This window comes from Hemitrygon akajei, chromosome 9 (assembly GCF_048418815.1).
Source record: "Hemitrygon akajei chromosome 9, sHemAka1.3, whole genome shotgun sequence".
NCBI classification, from domain to species: Eukaryota; Metazoa; Chordata; class Chondrichthyes; order Myliobatiformes; family Dasyatidae; genus Hemitrygon; species Hemitrygon akajei.
Genome location: NC_133132.1, coordinates 33780313 through 33796774, shown reverse-complemented (window position 1 = coordinate 33796774; position 16462 = coordinate 33780313). Strand labels below are relative to the sequence as shown.

At 39.4% G+C, this 16462-nt stretch overlaps 1 protein-coding gene across 4 annotated transcripts in view; it reads left to right on the top strand.

Annotated features, from left to right (window-relative positions):
- Positions 1-16462, top strand: part of usp45 (ubiquitin specific peptidase 45) — a 96792-nt gene that overhangs the window by 1924 nt on the left and 78406 nt on the right. For all 4 annotated transcript variants that reach the window (XR_012100201.1, XM_073055746.1, XM_073055747.1 and 1 more), the window contains exons 2-4: positions 7937-8045; positions 10604-10773; positions 13868-13971. Coding sequence is in view for 3 of the 4 variants with exons in the window: in XM_073055746.1 (XP_072911847.1) it covers positions 7943-8045; positions 10604-10773; positions 13868-13971 (377 nt within the window). In the remaining variant the exon portion in view is untranslated. The remainder of the gene's footprint in view (positions 1-7936; positions 8046-10603; positions 10774-13867; positions 13972-16462) is intronic.

The window sequence follows — 16462 nt, the reverse complement described above, 5'->3', positions numbered from 1 at the left end:
TGGTTAGGCACAGGGGTACATTCAGCCAGAGACTCATTCCACCGAGATGCAACACTGAGCGTCAAAGGAAGTCATTCCTGCCTGTGGCCATCAAACTTTACAACTCCTCCCTCAGAGTGTCAGACACCCTGTGCCAATAGGCTGGTCCTGGACTTATTTCCACTTGGCATGATTAACTTATTATTATTTGATTATTTATGGTTTTATATTGCTATATTTCTACACTATTCTTGGTTGGTGCGGCTGTAACGAAACCCAATTTCCCTTGGGATCTATAAAGTATGTCTGTCTGTCTGTGAATTCCACAGATTCGCCACCCTCTGGCTAAGCTAAAGAAATTCCTCCTCACCTCAGTTCTAAATGGGTATCTCTCTATTCCGAGGCTGTGTCCTCTGGTTCTGGACTCACCCACTATAGGAAACATCCTCTCCAAGTCCACTCTATCCAAGCCTTTCAATATTCAAAAGGTTTCACTATCTATTCAAGGAGATTCTTCCCCCCCCCCCCCACCCCCCATGTTTCTAAACTCCAGTGAGTACGGGCCTAGAGCCATACGTTTGCCCTTTCAATCCCGGGATCATTCTCGTGAATGACCTCTTGATCCTCTCCAATGTCAACACAACTTTTCACAGATAAGGGACCCAAAACTGCTGTCTGTACTCCATGTGTGGTCTGACCAATCCCCTTCTTTAACGTACATGAACGAACCAGATTTTCAACAGCCTTACAGTTATAATAACCAGTCATTTACTGACCTATCTTTTTTTAAACCAGTATTTATTTGGGTTAAATTCATTCAGCAAATGAATGTGGATCACTTTTCCAAATGCCTTGATTGTTGTGCGGCATCTGAAATAGGCTTAGTTGAATGGGAATCTACATTGGTCAAATACTCACATCAATTCAGTGAACCTAAAATACAGACAAAAAGAAAGTGTTCGACCACAATTTGTTAGTATCTCAGATACCTACAACAAATTTAGTAACTGCAGTGAAAGTTATTTTTAATTAGACAAATTGTGTTAGAACATAAGAGATAGGATTAGAATTAAGCTATTCGACCCATCCAGTCTGCTCCCCCTTTCATCATGGAGATCCATTTTCCCTCTCAACCCCAATCTTCTGCCTTCTCCCTGTAACCTTTTGTGCCCTGACTAATCAAGAACCTATCAGCCTGTGCCTTAAATAGTCCCATTGACCTGACCTCTACACCTATCGATGGCAATGAATTCCACAGATTCACTACCCTCTGGCTAAAGAAATTCCTCTTCATCTCCATACTACAGGGATGTCCCTGTATTCTGATGCTGTGGACTCTCGTCCTAGACTCCCCCATGATAAGAAACATCTTCTCTTCGTCCCAACCTTTTTTATTCTGTGAACACCTAACCATTAGCCAAGGGATCCGTGTGCCCAAGTTGGGAACCTCTGCACTAGACCTTTCAACATTTGATAGGTTTGACTATTTATTCAGTGATATTCGATGGGTTGACTATTTATTCATTGAGATGCTGCCCCCATTCTTTCTAAATTCCAGCAAGTATAAGCTATCAAATGTTCCTCACACATTAACCTTTCATTCCTGGAATCGTTCTCAAGAGCCTTTGCCGAACTCTCTCCAATGTCAGCACATCCTTTCTTAGATAAGGGTCTAAAACTGCTCACAATACTCAAGTGAGGTCTCACCAGTGCCTTGTACAGCCTCAGCATTGCATTCTTGCTTTTTATCCATATGATTACGGCAGAAGACATGGACTTTTCTATATCAAAGTAAGCATTTTTCACCTAACTTTTTTCTTGAGCAAGTCAAGCTTATTGTCATTCAATTATATACAGGTGTATAATGTATATAATTATATAATCATATAATGTATATAGAAACGGTACAGTGTTTCTCTGATCCAGGTTGTAATGCACATAATACTCCCCAATGCCATTAGGCTTTACAATTCTACCTCCAGTACTTAAGAACTTTTTAAAAGCTATTAATGCTTTTTGAGATGGTGATTTAGATGCATATCATATTTTTTTTACTGAGTTAAGTATTGTATGTAATTAGTTTTGCTACAGCAAGTGTATGGGACATTGGAAAAAAAAAGTTGAATTTCCCCATGGGGATGAATAAAGTATCTATCTATCTATCTATCTAATGTAATAACTCATGAAGGCAAAGATAAAATCTACAGATGAATCACGCAAAATAACAAACTAAAGTAGATAAATTAAATATTGAAAGGTATGGAGCAGATTAACCAGTGACACTTCAAATACAATATGGCAGGGAGTGCAGAAGCCTAATGGCCTGAGGGGAGAAACCTTTTCCCGTCTTGACTGTTCTTGTTTTCATGCATTGTAGTCTCCTGCCTGATGGTAGAAAATCGGAGGATGTTGGATGTGTGGGATCCTTAATAATACCAAGGGCCCTGCGAATGCAGAGCTCCTGATAAATGTCCCCAGTGGATGGTGGGGAGACCCCTGTGATCCTTTCAGCTGTTCTCACAGTCCTTTGTAGTGACTTCTGGTCCGATGCTTGGTTGCTCCCATATTAGATAGACCACTTTTTTTTTCCAGAGAGATCTTGTAATGAATTTCAATTTCAAGATTGGTTTCATGTCTCAGTATTATCATTACTCATTTATCTTGTTGTCATTTCCATGTACATTAGCTCACATGTCCAAGTGAATTCTATTAGTCACTTTTGTTCCAACATAATCAACACCAGGTATTTGTCTATTGAAATACAATAGCAGTACAGTAATCAAAGTTCAGAAGTAAATTTATTATCAAAGTACATATGTCATCATATACAACCCTGAGATTTGTTTTCTTGCAGGTATACACAGTAAATCTAAGCAACACAATAAAATCCACATAAGACTGCACCCAACAGGATTAGTAAACAACCAATGAGCAAAGGACAACACACTGTGCAAATACGAAAGAGAGAGAGAGAGGAAAAAAATAAATAGAAATAAATATCGAGAACGTGAGTTGAAGTGTCCTTGACAGTGAGACCATAGGTTGTGGGAACAGTTCATTGTTGAGTGAAGTTATCCCCTCTGGTTCAAGAGGCTGATGTTTGAGGGGTAATAACTGTTACAGAACCTGGTGGTGTGGGTTCTAAGGCTCCTGTATCTCCTGCGCCGCCACCTGACAGATTCATCTACCAATCATACCAGCTTAAAGCTGGAGCATAAAAATAACTGCCAGCTAAAAATTCCAAACAAATATAGAAATGTTTTCTGCCACTGCAAGAAATTTCACATCTACTTTTTGGGTCAGAGTTTTCAAGGAAATAACCAGATTTTTTGCAAACAAAAATCCTCCTTAAATAAGCAATTCCTTCATGACATTGGTAAATTTACAAATGATGCAAGTCTATGACAGAGCTTCACTAAGATCTTTCTAGCTCTTTAGGTCCCATACCACCAAGTTCAGGAATAGTTGTTACTCTACAACGATAATGCTTCAAAACCAGCATGGATAACTTTACTCACCACAACTCTGAACTGATCCCACACCTATGGACTCACTTTCAAGGACTCTGAAAACAAGAGACTACAACTCACGTTCTCAATATTATTTATTTTTTGTTTGTACAATTTGTCTTTTGTACATTGCTTGTCAATATTTGTTTATATATAGTTTTCATAAATTCTATTGTATTTCTTTATTTTCCTGTAATGGTGCAAGAAAAATGAATCTTAAGGTAGTATATGGTAACATATATGTAATTTGACAATAAATAATTTTTTCTGGAAGTGGTGTCACAGGTAGACAGTATTGAAGGAGGTCTTTGCCATGCTGGCCGTCATCATCCAGGGCATTGAGCACAAGAGTTGGGATGTTATGTTGCAGTTGTACAAGATGTTGGTGAGACTGCACGCGGAGTGTCGTGTACAGTTTTGGTTTCCTTGTTATAGCAAAGGCACTAAACTGAAAAGAATGCAGAGAAGAGTTACAAGGATGCTGCCTGCACTCAAGCGTCTAAATTATAGGGGGAGGTTGAGCAGGCTTGGACTTTATTCCTCGGAATGTAGAAGATTGAGGGATGACCTTACAGAGGTGTATAAAATCATGAATAGATGGGGTGAATTCATGTTGCCTTTTTTCCCCAGAGAAGGGGAACTAGACGGCATAATTTTAAAGTGAGAAGGGAAAGATTTAAAAGGGATCTGAGGATCAAGTTAACCATCTTTATGAAACTTCAAACATCCACCGATTGAACCAGAGGGGATAACTTCATTCACCCCAACACTGAACTGTTCCCACAACCTATGGATGCACTTTCTGGGATTCTTAATCTCATGTTCTCAATATTTATTGCTTATTTATTAATTATATATTTTTTGTATTTGCAGTTTGTTTTTTGCACTTTGTTTATCTGTGTGCAGTTTTTCATTGATTCTATTGTGTATTTACAGTAAGTGCCTGTAAGGCAGTGTATCTCAGTAGTATATGCTGACATGTATGTACTTTGATAATACATTTATTTTGAACTTTGAACTTCACACAGGGTAGTGCGTACATAGAAAGACTTGCTAGAAAAATGTGGTAGAAAAGTACATGGAGAGGAGGGGTTTGAAGGGTATGGGTAAATGGGAACTGTGGGTACTAGCATGGACAAGTAGGGCCAAAGGGCCTGTTTCCATGCTGCATTACTCCATAATTCTATCTATCCACACTTTGGAAGACAATAATCCAGCTCTTGATGAGTCACTGTCCAAAAGAACTGCATGCCGTTCCTGTTATTTGAGGACCAGTCAAACAGATCTTCAAAGCTAATAAGTTATCTAGTGAGGAGCAATTCCCATTTGAAGAGTAGACAAACAGGCACTATTTTTTTTGGAATGGTCAGGCTGCAGGTTCTGGAGGCTGTCAAAGGTTTTTAAGAGTTTTTAAATCTGTCTCATTCTGAAATAGGACACTGACAGATAATTATAAACACCAAGATACACTCATTGTATTTCTGTATGTTTATGGTCTTCTGCATTTAGCCCATTCACTTCAAGTTTCAACGTGTTGGGTGTTCATAGATGCTTTTCTGCACATCACTGTTGTAGTGTGGTTATTTGAGTTGCTGTCACCTTCCTGTCAGCTTGAACCAGACTGGCCATTCTCCTTGATCTCTCTCGTTAACAAGGCATTTTTGCCCACAGAACTGTTGCTCACTGGATATTTATTGTTTTTCGCATCATTCTCTGTAAACTGGAGACTGTTGTGTTTGAAAATACCAGAATGATTAGTTTCTGAGATACTCAAACCACCCAGTCTAGTACTAACAATTATTCCATGGTCAAAGTCACTTAGATCACATTGCTTTTCCACTCTGATATTTGGTCTGAACATAAACTGATCCTCTTGACCTTGTCTGCATGCAGTTATCAAAGTTCAAAGTAAAATTTGTTACCAGAATACATAAATGTCACTACATACCACCCTATGATTCACCCTAAAAATGACGCAACAGATTTTTAACACCTTATATTGGTTGGTTGTTTTGTTATGTCTCCTCTCTCGCTGTGAAACAGGGACACCTCTTTTCCTCTTATTAGGGAGAGAGAGGGCCTGTGGTATGTCGAATACCGGGTGAACGAGTAGTCTTTGGGGTACTGCAAGTCTGTGTCTTTATTAATGCTTTGCTGCATCACTGAGTGCTTGGTGGAGGATGCAGGTGCTTTTTTACTGGTGGGGAGGGGGGTCGTTGCTTTGTTGCTGCTTGCGCGTGGGGAGGGGGAGCTGGGGGGGGCTTTGGGGTTCTAACATTTAAATGTCATTCATTCTTTGGAGCATTCCTCTGTCTTTGTGGAAAGAAATTTCTCTGACATTAAACTTTCCTATTGAAATGTTCTTTTTCCTGTGGGCATACTCAGCAAAACTATAGAACTGTAAACACGATCCATGAAAGAGCAAGAGCACAGAAGGCAACAAACTGTTGAAATGCAGCTATAAATAAATAGCAATAAATCTCGAGAGCATGAAATAACAATATAAAGTCCTTAAAGTGAGATCATTGCTTGCGGGAACACCAGAAAGAGAATGAGTATAGTTATCCCCTTTTGTTCAAGAGGGGTGGCATCTGTTCTTGAACCTGGTGGTGCAAGTACTGAGGCACTTGTACCTTCTACCTGACAGCAAGAACGAGAAGCACATGTCCTGGGAGGTGAGGATCTTTAATGATGAAACTGCTTTCGTATGATACTTATGCATTGAGTTGTTGGTACATGGTTGGCTAATTAGATATTTGTATTAATGAACAAGTGTATAGGTGTAGCTAGTAAAGTGGCCACTGAGAGTAGGATAACATGAGTTAAGCACATTCCTAATCAGCTGTTAGCATTTATCATGGAGTCAGTGAGACTACAGTCGGCCCTCCTTATCCGCAGATTCCATATGCGTGGATTCAACCAACCGCGGATCGTGAAAACCCGGAAGTTCTCTCTCCAGCGCTCGTTGCTTGAGCATGTACAGACTATTTTTTCTTGTCATTATTCCCTAAACAATACATTATAACAACTATTTACATAGCATTTACATTGTATTAGGTATTATAAGTAATCTAGAAATGACTTAAAAGTACAGGCAGTCCCCGGGTTATGAATGAGTTCCATTCCTGAGTCCATCTTTAAGTCGGATTTGAAGTTGGAACAGGTACATCCGGTATTATTTATCGTCAGTTAGTCAAACTTTTTCTTAGTATATAGTACATATTTTACCTTGCTATGCATATGAAACACTTAAGAAACATACGTATTTCAATAATTTAACCACTGTGTTGCTTAGTAATAATTGTAGCTTTCATCGAGGCAGGGCCTTTCACATGCTCCATTAAAATAGTTCCGATCGTTGACCAACTGTAGCCTAACGCTTTTCCAATGACCGATAGCGTTTCACCTCTTTCTGATCACTTTATTACTTCCACCTTATTTTCAATCGCGATCATGATTATTTTCGTGAACAGAAACACTGTGGATTCAGAGCTGCGACGCCAGGTCTAATATCCACCGCACAGAGACATGTTAAATAAAGTGCAGGGTTCTGCTGGGTCCTAAAGACCGCTGCACTGATACATGTTAAATAAGGGACTTGAGCATCTGCAAATTTTGGTATCCGCGGGGGGGGGGGGGGGGGGGGGTGTTCCCGGAAGCAATCCCTCACGGATAAGGAGGGCCGACTGTATTCAAATGAATGCAGAATGCCCTTGAGGTAAAGCTGATGATCGAGCATAAAGTACATGTAGACCTTCTCTTCAGGATATCGTTGTTCAGCCACTCCGCTCATTGGTGAGTCGAATAAAAGAACAGACCTTTGCACCTGATTTTCAGTATGTAAAATTTCAGACAAACTGTTAGTTTTACACCTTAAACAGCCAATATCAGTGATATTTACCAGGAGTGCTGAGTATACAGGACCCTTAACATTGTCAATGATTCCTCCCATCTGTCCAACAATCTCTTTGCACCCCCCCCCCCCCCCCCGCCATCAGGAAGGAGGTACTGTAGCATTAGGATAGGAAACAGCTGTGGGACTACTGAACTCCCTGCCACCACTTATGAATCATCATACGGTCGGTCTTATCACATATGAAGTGCCAGTAGTGATATACTCTTCATTTTTTAACTTGTATCATATATGCACCTTATTATTTGTTAATCTATTTGTGATAATAATTTCTTGTGAGTTATAAGGGAGGAACGTTGTTTTATTTTGGCGTTATACAGGTGTATAATTGAATGACAATAAATTGAACTTTAACTTGAAAAGCAACTATCTGAAAGGACTGACTTTAACCTTACAGACCTTTTTCATTTATTTTTGATTTTAGACTTGACCGACACTTAAGTCTTTTTAAATGCCATCTTTTATAGCAGTCATCAGGGTGTATTGTACTAGTGTACTTCTGCTGAGATATTTATGAAGCATATTAAATTATCAGTGACAGATGCGGGTGAAAGATCCATCCTCCCAGGGTAATGGTGATATGACAAAGAAGAGCAGAAGACCTAAAAAGCCTCAAGATGATGAGTCATCTGATGAAGTGTTGAGTAAGTAGATTTTTTTTTGTAATCATAGTTCCACAGAATAATCTTTTAGGCTAAGAAGATTTTAAGGAGGATTGCATTGTAGTACTGCAGATAGCTGTCAGTAACAGTGACAAAAGTTCCAGTATGTTTTTTTGGAGATCGCTAGCCATTTAAGCAAGTATAGGAAAATAAATAGAATTTTCATTGCAAGTACTGCTGCTGTTTCACATATTTAGACTACTGCTTATTTTATTATAATAGTGCTAGTAATGTTACAATACACTGTTTTACACATTTCATTAACCTTGTCAGTCTTCAGCTTATGCTATGCTGGACTTGTGCTAATATTATATTGTGACTGTATGTGTAGGTTCTTAACTAAGTGTGCTGAATGTGACTACACGTTCTGTGTTTTGCACCTTCGCCCCAGAGGAATGATGTTTCATTTAGCTGTATATATGTGTGTCGTTGAAGAACAGAAGCTGCATTTTAATAGCTCCAGCAACCCAGTTTTAGTCCTGGTTTCCAGTTTTGTCTGTATGGACTTTAAGATCTCCTGTGACACTGTTATTTCACCTAATAACCCATAGATTGCTCAAGAGGCAAATTTAAGACTGTGTGATAAAGGTTTTGCTATATGGTTTAAAAGTATGACACAACAAAATTTTTCACTTAGCCAGCTTATATGGAACTTGATGGTTGAAGTCGCATGCCTTGGCAATTTTATTTGTCTTCTAGTCGGCTTTTTCAGGTAATATATGAAGTCTGAATTTAAAACAAAGGCACAAATTAGAAATAAGTAGGTATAAAATGGAGCAGTCATTTTCAGAGTGAGACTATAGATTTGAAAATGGTATTTATTGATGTAATGAGTACATTATGACATTGACAAGTGTCCCATTTGTTTACTTGTGACATGTAGTAGACCAGTGCATGTTGTAAGGAACTTTTAGAATTGCAGGTACACTCGGTGGCCACTATTACGTACAGAAGTGGAACCTGATGTGATCTCCTGCTGCTATAGCCCATCCACATCAAGGTTTGACGTCTGCATTCGGGGATGCACTTCTGCACAACACTATAGTAACACATGGTTATTTGAGATACAGTCACTTTCCTGTCAGCTTGAATCAGTTTCCTCTGACCTCTCATTGACAATGCATTTTCACCTGTACAACTGCTGCTCACTGGACATTTTTTGTTTTTTACACTTTTCTCTGTAAACTCTAGAGACAGTTGTGCATAGAAGTGTTGGGATATCAGCAATTTCTGAGATGCTTAAACCACCCAGTCTAGCAATATTAATCATTCCACAGTCACTTAAATCACATTTCTTCCCCATTCTGCCGTTTGGTCTGAACAACAACTGAACCTCCTGACCATGTCTGCATGCTTTTATGCATTGAGTTGCTGCCACATGATTGGCTGATTATGTATTTGCATCAATGAGCAGGTGTACATAGTAAAATGGCCACTGAATGTTCGTTGACATTTGTGGCAGTTAGAACAGGGATTCCCAGGCTGGGGTTCACAGACACCTTGGTTAATAGTGAGGGTCCATGACATTTAAAAAAAAATGTTTGGAAACCTCTGAGTTAGAGGTTCTTCTGTATTGCTGTTAATAAAGCAAGCAATGAAGATTGAGCTTCTAATGACATTTTTCTTATTGATGCTAAACAATGTGCAATTAACATTTGTAGCTGATTTGACAATGTATCACATGATACATATTCAATTCATAAACAGTTTTAAGATGAAGCCTTTGTTCGTTACTGTAATGTGCTTTAAGCAGTAGTTGGGAACATTACTAAGAAAAACTGTTATTGCTTAATTTATTTGGAAAAAAAATTTCTGGGGATCTCACCTGGTCACTCAACACCATTTCTCTGGCTGTGCGCAGCAGCTCCTCTACTACCTGAGGGGATTGAGCCAAGTGAGACTCTCTCCCCACCTCGACAATTATTACAGGAGCACCATTGAGGGTGTCTGAACCAGCTATATCTCTGTCTGGTACGGAAATTGCAAGGGATCTGACTGCAAGGACTTTTGAGAAGAACATCGGGGTCTCTCTGTCACCCATTAGAGATATTTTCAGGAGTGCTGCATACACAGGCCCTTAGTATTGTCAGTTGTCACTTGTATCCATCCAGTCATCTCTTTGACCCTCTTCCATTAGGCAGGAGGTACCATGGCATTTGGAAAAGAAACAGCTTCTTCTCCCAGGTTGTAATAAGATTAATGGATTCCCTGCCACCACCCAGCTCACATCACATATGAAGCAACAGTAGCATTATAGCGTTATATTGTTTACTTTTTGACTTCTATCATATGTGCACCTTAATATTTGTTAATTTATTTGTGATAATAATATTTTGTGCTATGTGTGAGTTATACATACAGTGTTGTGCACCCTGATCCTGGGGACCTTTGTCTTGTTTGGTGGTATATGTGTGTATGGTTGAATGACAATGAACTTGAGTTGTAATGCATAATTTGACTTGGTGTTTTACCTGTATGCTTTTAGTTTCTATAAACCAAACCAAATTCAGATTTGCTGTTTTATTTTCCAATACGCTTAGGTTCTGCCTGCCAGCATGCGGGCAGAGGAGTAGATCTGATCCAGGTGAAGAAGGCAGTCACCCAGAGCCACTGGTCAGTTTGTGAAGAATGTGCTAGAACTCTGGAAGCATCTAATGAAGACTCAGATATTTCCTCACTTATTTGGATGTGTCTGAAATGTGGCTATCAGGTAATTGATTGGCTCAACAGCAGCATTTCCTCTGCAGGAAATTGGCTCGAGCACTTGAATAAAATATAGAAGGAAAAGCTTGTGTGAAGTTAGCACATACTTTTATGGCCAATGATACCATTTTATAAACAAGGAAGGGTCTCGGCCCAAAACGTTGACAGTGCTTCTCCCTATAGATGCTGCCTGGCCTGCTGTGTTGCACCAGCATTTTGTGTGTGTTGTTTGAATTTCCAGCATCTGCAGATTTCCTCGTGTATACTATTTTATAGCCTAGTTTACACTTACTTTCAGAAAGGAGTATTCAGATACTAGAACAAGAAATTATTCCTCTTTTTTATGCGTGGTATGGTGTGAAGCTGTGTTTGAAGTATTACCACGATCACAAAACCCTAAGATAAGGAAAATTTGATGTTGATAAATGGTGGGGATATTATCTGTAGTAGAGAACTGTACGGCACAGGAACAAGCTCTTCGGCCCGCAAATTTGTCTGAACCAATTAGTAATCAAATGGCCTGCTAAACTAATCCCTTATGCCTACACAATATCTGTGTCCTTCCATTTTCCTCATGTTCATATGCCTGACTAAACATCTCTTAAAATTCCCTAATATATGTGCCTCTACTATCACCCCAAGCAGCTCTTTTCAGGCACCCACCACTCTGCTTATTTTTAAAAAACTTGTTCCACACATCTGTTTTAAAATTCCCCCCCCTTTCACTTTAAGTACCTGCCCTCTGGTATTAGACATTTCAACTCTGGAAGAAAGATGCTGTCTGTCTACTCTATCTTTTAACTATTGAAAACTGGCATAATTCATAAACACATTTCATTCTGGCTTCTGCAGACTTGCAGGATGAAATTTCCTAAGATTTTACTAATCTTGAAATTCCCACTAAAAAATTTCACAAAAATACAGCAGGTAGAAGTTTCCTTCTAGAATGTGTGCTCACAAGCTAGGCCATACTTCAGGGACATACTTAAAGAATATTACATTGTCAGTGGTGCCCAGCTGTGCAGACAAAGATTTAATTTGGAGGCATGTTGAAAAATGAAAGCTGCTGACATCTGAGATCTTCAATAAACTCAGAATCTACTGGAGGCAGCATTTTAAACTGCATCAGTCCGTATTTCAGGTTGATAACCTTTTTATCAAAATTGGGGATTAGTGATTCATGAGAATGATTCCGGGAATTAAAGGGCTAACAGGTAAGGAGCCTTTGAAAGGATGCTTCTGAAAATGGGGTAGTCTAGAACCAGAATATAGGGATGTCCCTTTAGAATATAGTAGCGGAATTTCTTTAGCCAGAGGGTGGTGAATCTGTGGAATTGATTGCCACAGATGGCTGTAGAGGCAAAGTCATTGGGCATATGTAAAGCAGAGGTTGATAGGTTCATTATGAGTCAGGGCATCAAAGGGTACAGGGAGAAAGCAGGAGAATGGGGTTGAGAGAGTTAATAAATCAGTCATGATGAAATGGCAGAACAGATTCAATGGGCCAAATGGCCTAATTCTGCTCCTGTGTCTCATGATCTTACAGAAATGTTTTGTTTCAACTTAATGTAGTTGAGAAATTTCTCACAAGCAATGAATAGCTAAAGTAGAAGTTTGTGGAATTAAAAGGAATTTATTGATATGGACAAGAAGTAAGCTGAGTAGCAATGCACAGAGCAAAGACAATGGATGAGTATCCATATTGGCAGGATGTAATATCTATATTTGGGCTGAAATAATGGTATAAGAAGTCACATGTCCAAATTAGTACTGCGAGTGATATGGATGGAAGTACAGAATTGCTGTGATAGTGAAGGAATAATTCTGCCTCATGGATTTAGCAATAGATAAATGTGATAATTTACCCTTTAGGTCCAAAATGTTTAGACTATTTTAGTGGTAGAAAAGAAAAAGAGGGTGTTCAATCGAATATTGAAAGGCTTAGATAGAGTGCACGTGGTAAGGATATCTCCTGTATTGGGGGAGTCTAGGACCAGGTGGCACAACCTCAGAATATGAGGACATCCCTTTGAATAGAGATGAAGAGAAAATTCTTCAGCCAAAGAGTGGTGAATCTGTGAAATTCAGGCCAAATCTGGAGTGCCATGGACAGTTTAGGATACAGGACCCAAGAACGGATGGATTGGGCTGGAAAAGAATGTGTTGTAGATTTAACAAATTGACAACTGCACTCCAGAACATAAATATGATATGAATGATTGTGGACCTTGGAATTTAGAAGACATCAGGATGATTTGGTTGAAGTTCTCAAGCTTTTAAGGGCAATTGGCAAGGTTGATGGAGAGAGAGACTTGTTCTACTGTTGGTAGAGTCCATAACTAGTGAATAATGTCCAAAAATATTAGAACCAGGGTAATGTTAGGAAACTTTTGACATGTAAAGAGAAGTAAAAATGGGAAAACTTTTCATAAATGTCTACAGTTGCTTGATTTTATTTTTAAATCTGGGTTGATAGATTTTTAAAAGATAAGGTGTGGAATCACGTACAGTGATGAGCCAAATGGTTTTCTTCCCAGTTAATTTTCTATGATTCTCTAATCTCTGTCCTTATTAATCTATATTGGTTCTTGGGTCTCCAACACTCCACATACAAAATGTTTATCTCTTCATCAGCTTGCCTTCAAAATCCTTCTAATCTTTCATTGAGCAGCCTCAACCTGGTTAAGCATCTGCATCCTCCGATTCTGTGTTTTTATGCATTCCCCATCTCTTTTACAGAGGCTGTGCTTCCATGGTCTCAAATGGTCCAAATTGATCACACTATACTTTCTTCTTGAGGTTCTAGTGGAAGATTACCTCTTTGATGAAGCTTTAGTGACTTTTCCTAAAACCTGCTCATTTGACCTTTATTTCTGTCTGCTTGCACCTCTCTGAAATCTTCCGACATAAAAAGTATTGTGTTAATAAGAATGTATAATTTATTGTGGTTCAGGTTTAAATAGATCATCTCTTTTTCATATTTGAGATAAAACTCTATTTGTGCAGTATTTTGCCTTGAGGAATTGTGCCATTAAAGCTAAACTTGAGTAACAAATATAAATCTGTCACATTTTTAGATTTGCCATTTTTTTGTAACTTAGGGTTGTGGTCCAAACTCACAAGAGCAGCATTCCCTGAAGCATTTCTGCTCTACGCATTTGGATCCGCATTGTATTGCAGTCAGTTTGGACTCCTGGACTGTTTGGTAAGAATGATCAAGTAACGAGCAGAATTTATTCATCATCAAAGTTTGCATTTTTGAAGTATAATTATTAGCAAAGTTTGGATTTATAGAGCATCACATTTTCTAATTTCTCTTCTTGCCTTGTGTAGAATATACTGAATCAATAAAACTCCAATAGTCTGGCATCCTTGGGACTTCGGTGCCAAATTAGTAGTATATTTCCATTTTATTGACTGTTCTCTTATTAAACAAGGTGCCGTCACTTTAAAGGTAGCATGGGATCCAGAGCACAAAGGAGCACAGGCAGTGGCTCCTGGTGAGTGGGAAGAGAGCAGGGAAATCGGGGGTGGGGGGCAACTAATGGGACAGGGACAAGTCATTGGGCCTGAGGTGAGTGGGAACAGATTGTGAGAACCGGGTTTCCCAGTGAACATGGAGAGAGATTGGGGAACCTTTTCTGGTGAGCTAGATACTAAACTGTTAGAAATTCTGAATATTTAGATAGTGGATTAACAGAGTTCTACTCTCCTTGTTGGGTTATCCATAACTAATAACATTGGGTTAAACCACAATTTTATTGGATAGATGTGTATTTTACTTGCATTTGTAAACCTCAGATACGTGAATTTTAACTTGTATTTCAGTAAGGTCTGTAAAGAAAAAGGGGGAAACGTAAATGTTATGTTGTCCTTGCCCAATGGTTTGTTGCGATCAATTGTTGTTTTCCTGTTTAACCCATACCTTTAATGTGGTACGTTTATTAAAAAGTTTGACACCATAAAACAGAGGAGAAGATCGGGTCTGCTGTGCCATTCCATTATGGCTGATTTATTATCCCTCCAAACCCCATTCTCTTGCCTTCTTCCTATAACCTTTGACACATTGTGTAGATAAGCCTACAAGAGGAGAAGCTATACTTGATTTGGTATTGGGAAATGTACTTGGTCAGGTGTCAGATCTTTCAGTGGGGGAGCATTTTGGAGATGGTGATCATAAGTCTACCTCTTTTACCATAGCATTGGAGTGGGATAGGAACAGACAAGTTAGGAAAGGGTTTAATTGGAGTAAGGGGAAATACGAGGCTATCAGGCAGGAACTTCAAGCATTAATTGGGAACAGATGTTCTCTGGGAAATGTACGGCAGAAATGTGGCAAATGTTCAGGGGATATTTGTGTGGAGTTCTGCATAGGTACGCTCCAATAAGACGGAAAGGATGGCAGGGTACAGGAACCATGGTGTACAAAGGCTTTTGAAAATCTAGACAAGAAGAAGAGCTTATGAAAGGTTCAAAAATGCTAGGTAATGATAGAGAAGATTATAAGGCTAGCAGGAGCTTAGGAATAAATTTAGGAAGCCAGAAGTTGCCATGAGAAGGCCTTGGCGGGCAGGATTAAGGAAAACCCCAAGGCATTCTACAAGTATGTGAAGAGCAGGAGGATAAGACGTGACAGAATAGGACCAATCAGGTGTGACAGTGGAAAAGTGTGTATGGAACCGAAGGAGGTAGCAGAGGTACTTAATGAATACTTTTCTTTAGTATTCACTATGGAAAAGGATCTTGATGATTGTAGGGATGACTTACAGTGGACTGAAAAGCTTGAGCATTTAGATATTAAGAAAGAGGATGTGCTGGAGCTTTTGGAAAGCATCAAGTTGGATAAATCACTGGGACCGGATGAGATGTACACTAGGCTACTGTGGGAGGCGAAGGAGGAGATTGCTGAGCCTCTGGTGATGTTCTTTGCATCGTCAATGGGGACAAGAGAGGTTCTGGAGATTTGGAGGGTTGAGGATGTTGTTCCTTTATTCCAGAAAGGGCGTATAGATAGCCCAGTAAATTACAGACCAGTGAGTCTAACCTCAGTGGTAAATTGATGGAAACGATCCTGAGAGGCAGGATTTATGAACATTTGGAGAGGCATAATATGATTAGGAATAGTCAGCATGGCTTTGTCAAACGCATGCCTTGCCTTACAAGCTTGATTGAATTTTTTGAGGATGGGACAAAACACATTGATGAAGGTAGAGCAGTAGATGTAGTGTATATGGATTTCAGCAAGGCATTTGATAAGGTACACCATGCAAGGCTTATAGAGAATGTAAGGAGGCTTGGGATCCAAGGGGACATTGCTTTGTGGATGCAGAATTGGCTTGCCCACAGAAGGCAAAGAATGGTTGTAGACGGATCATATTCTGCATGGAGGACGGTGACCAGTGGTGTGCCTCAGGGATCTGTTCAGGGAACTCTTCTCTTCGTGATTTTTATAAACGACCTGGATGAGGAAGTGGAGGGGAGGGTTAGTAAATTTGCAGATGACACAAAGGTTGGGGGTATTATGGATAGTGTGAAGGGCTGTCTGAAATTACAGTGGGACATTGATAGGATGCAAAACTGGGCTGAAAAGTGGCAGATGGAGTTCAACCCAGAAAAGTGTGAGGTGGTTCATTTTGGTAGGTCAAATATGATGGCAGAATATAGTATTAATGGTAAGACTCTTGGCAGTGTGGAGG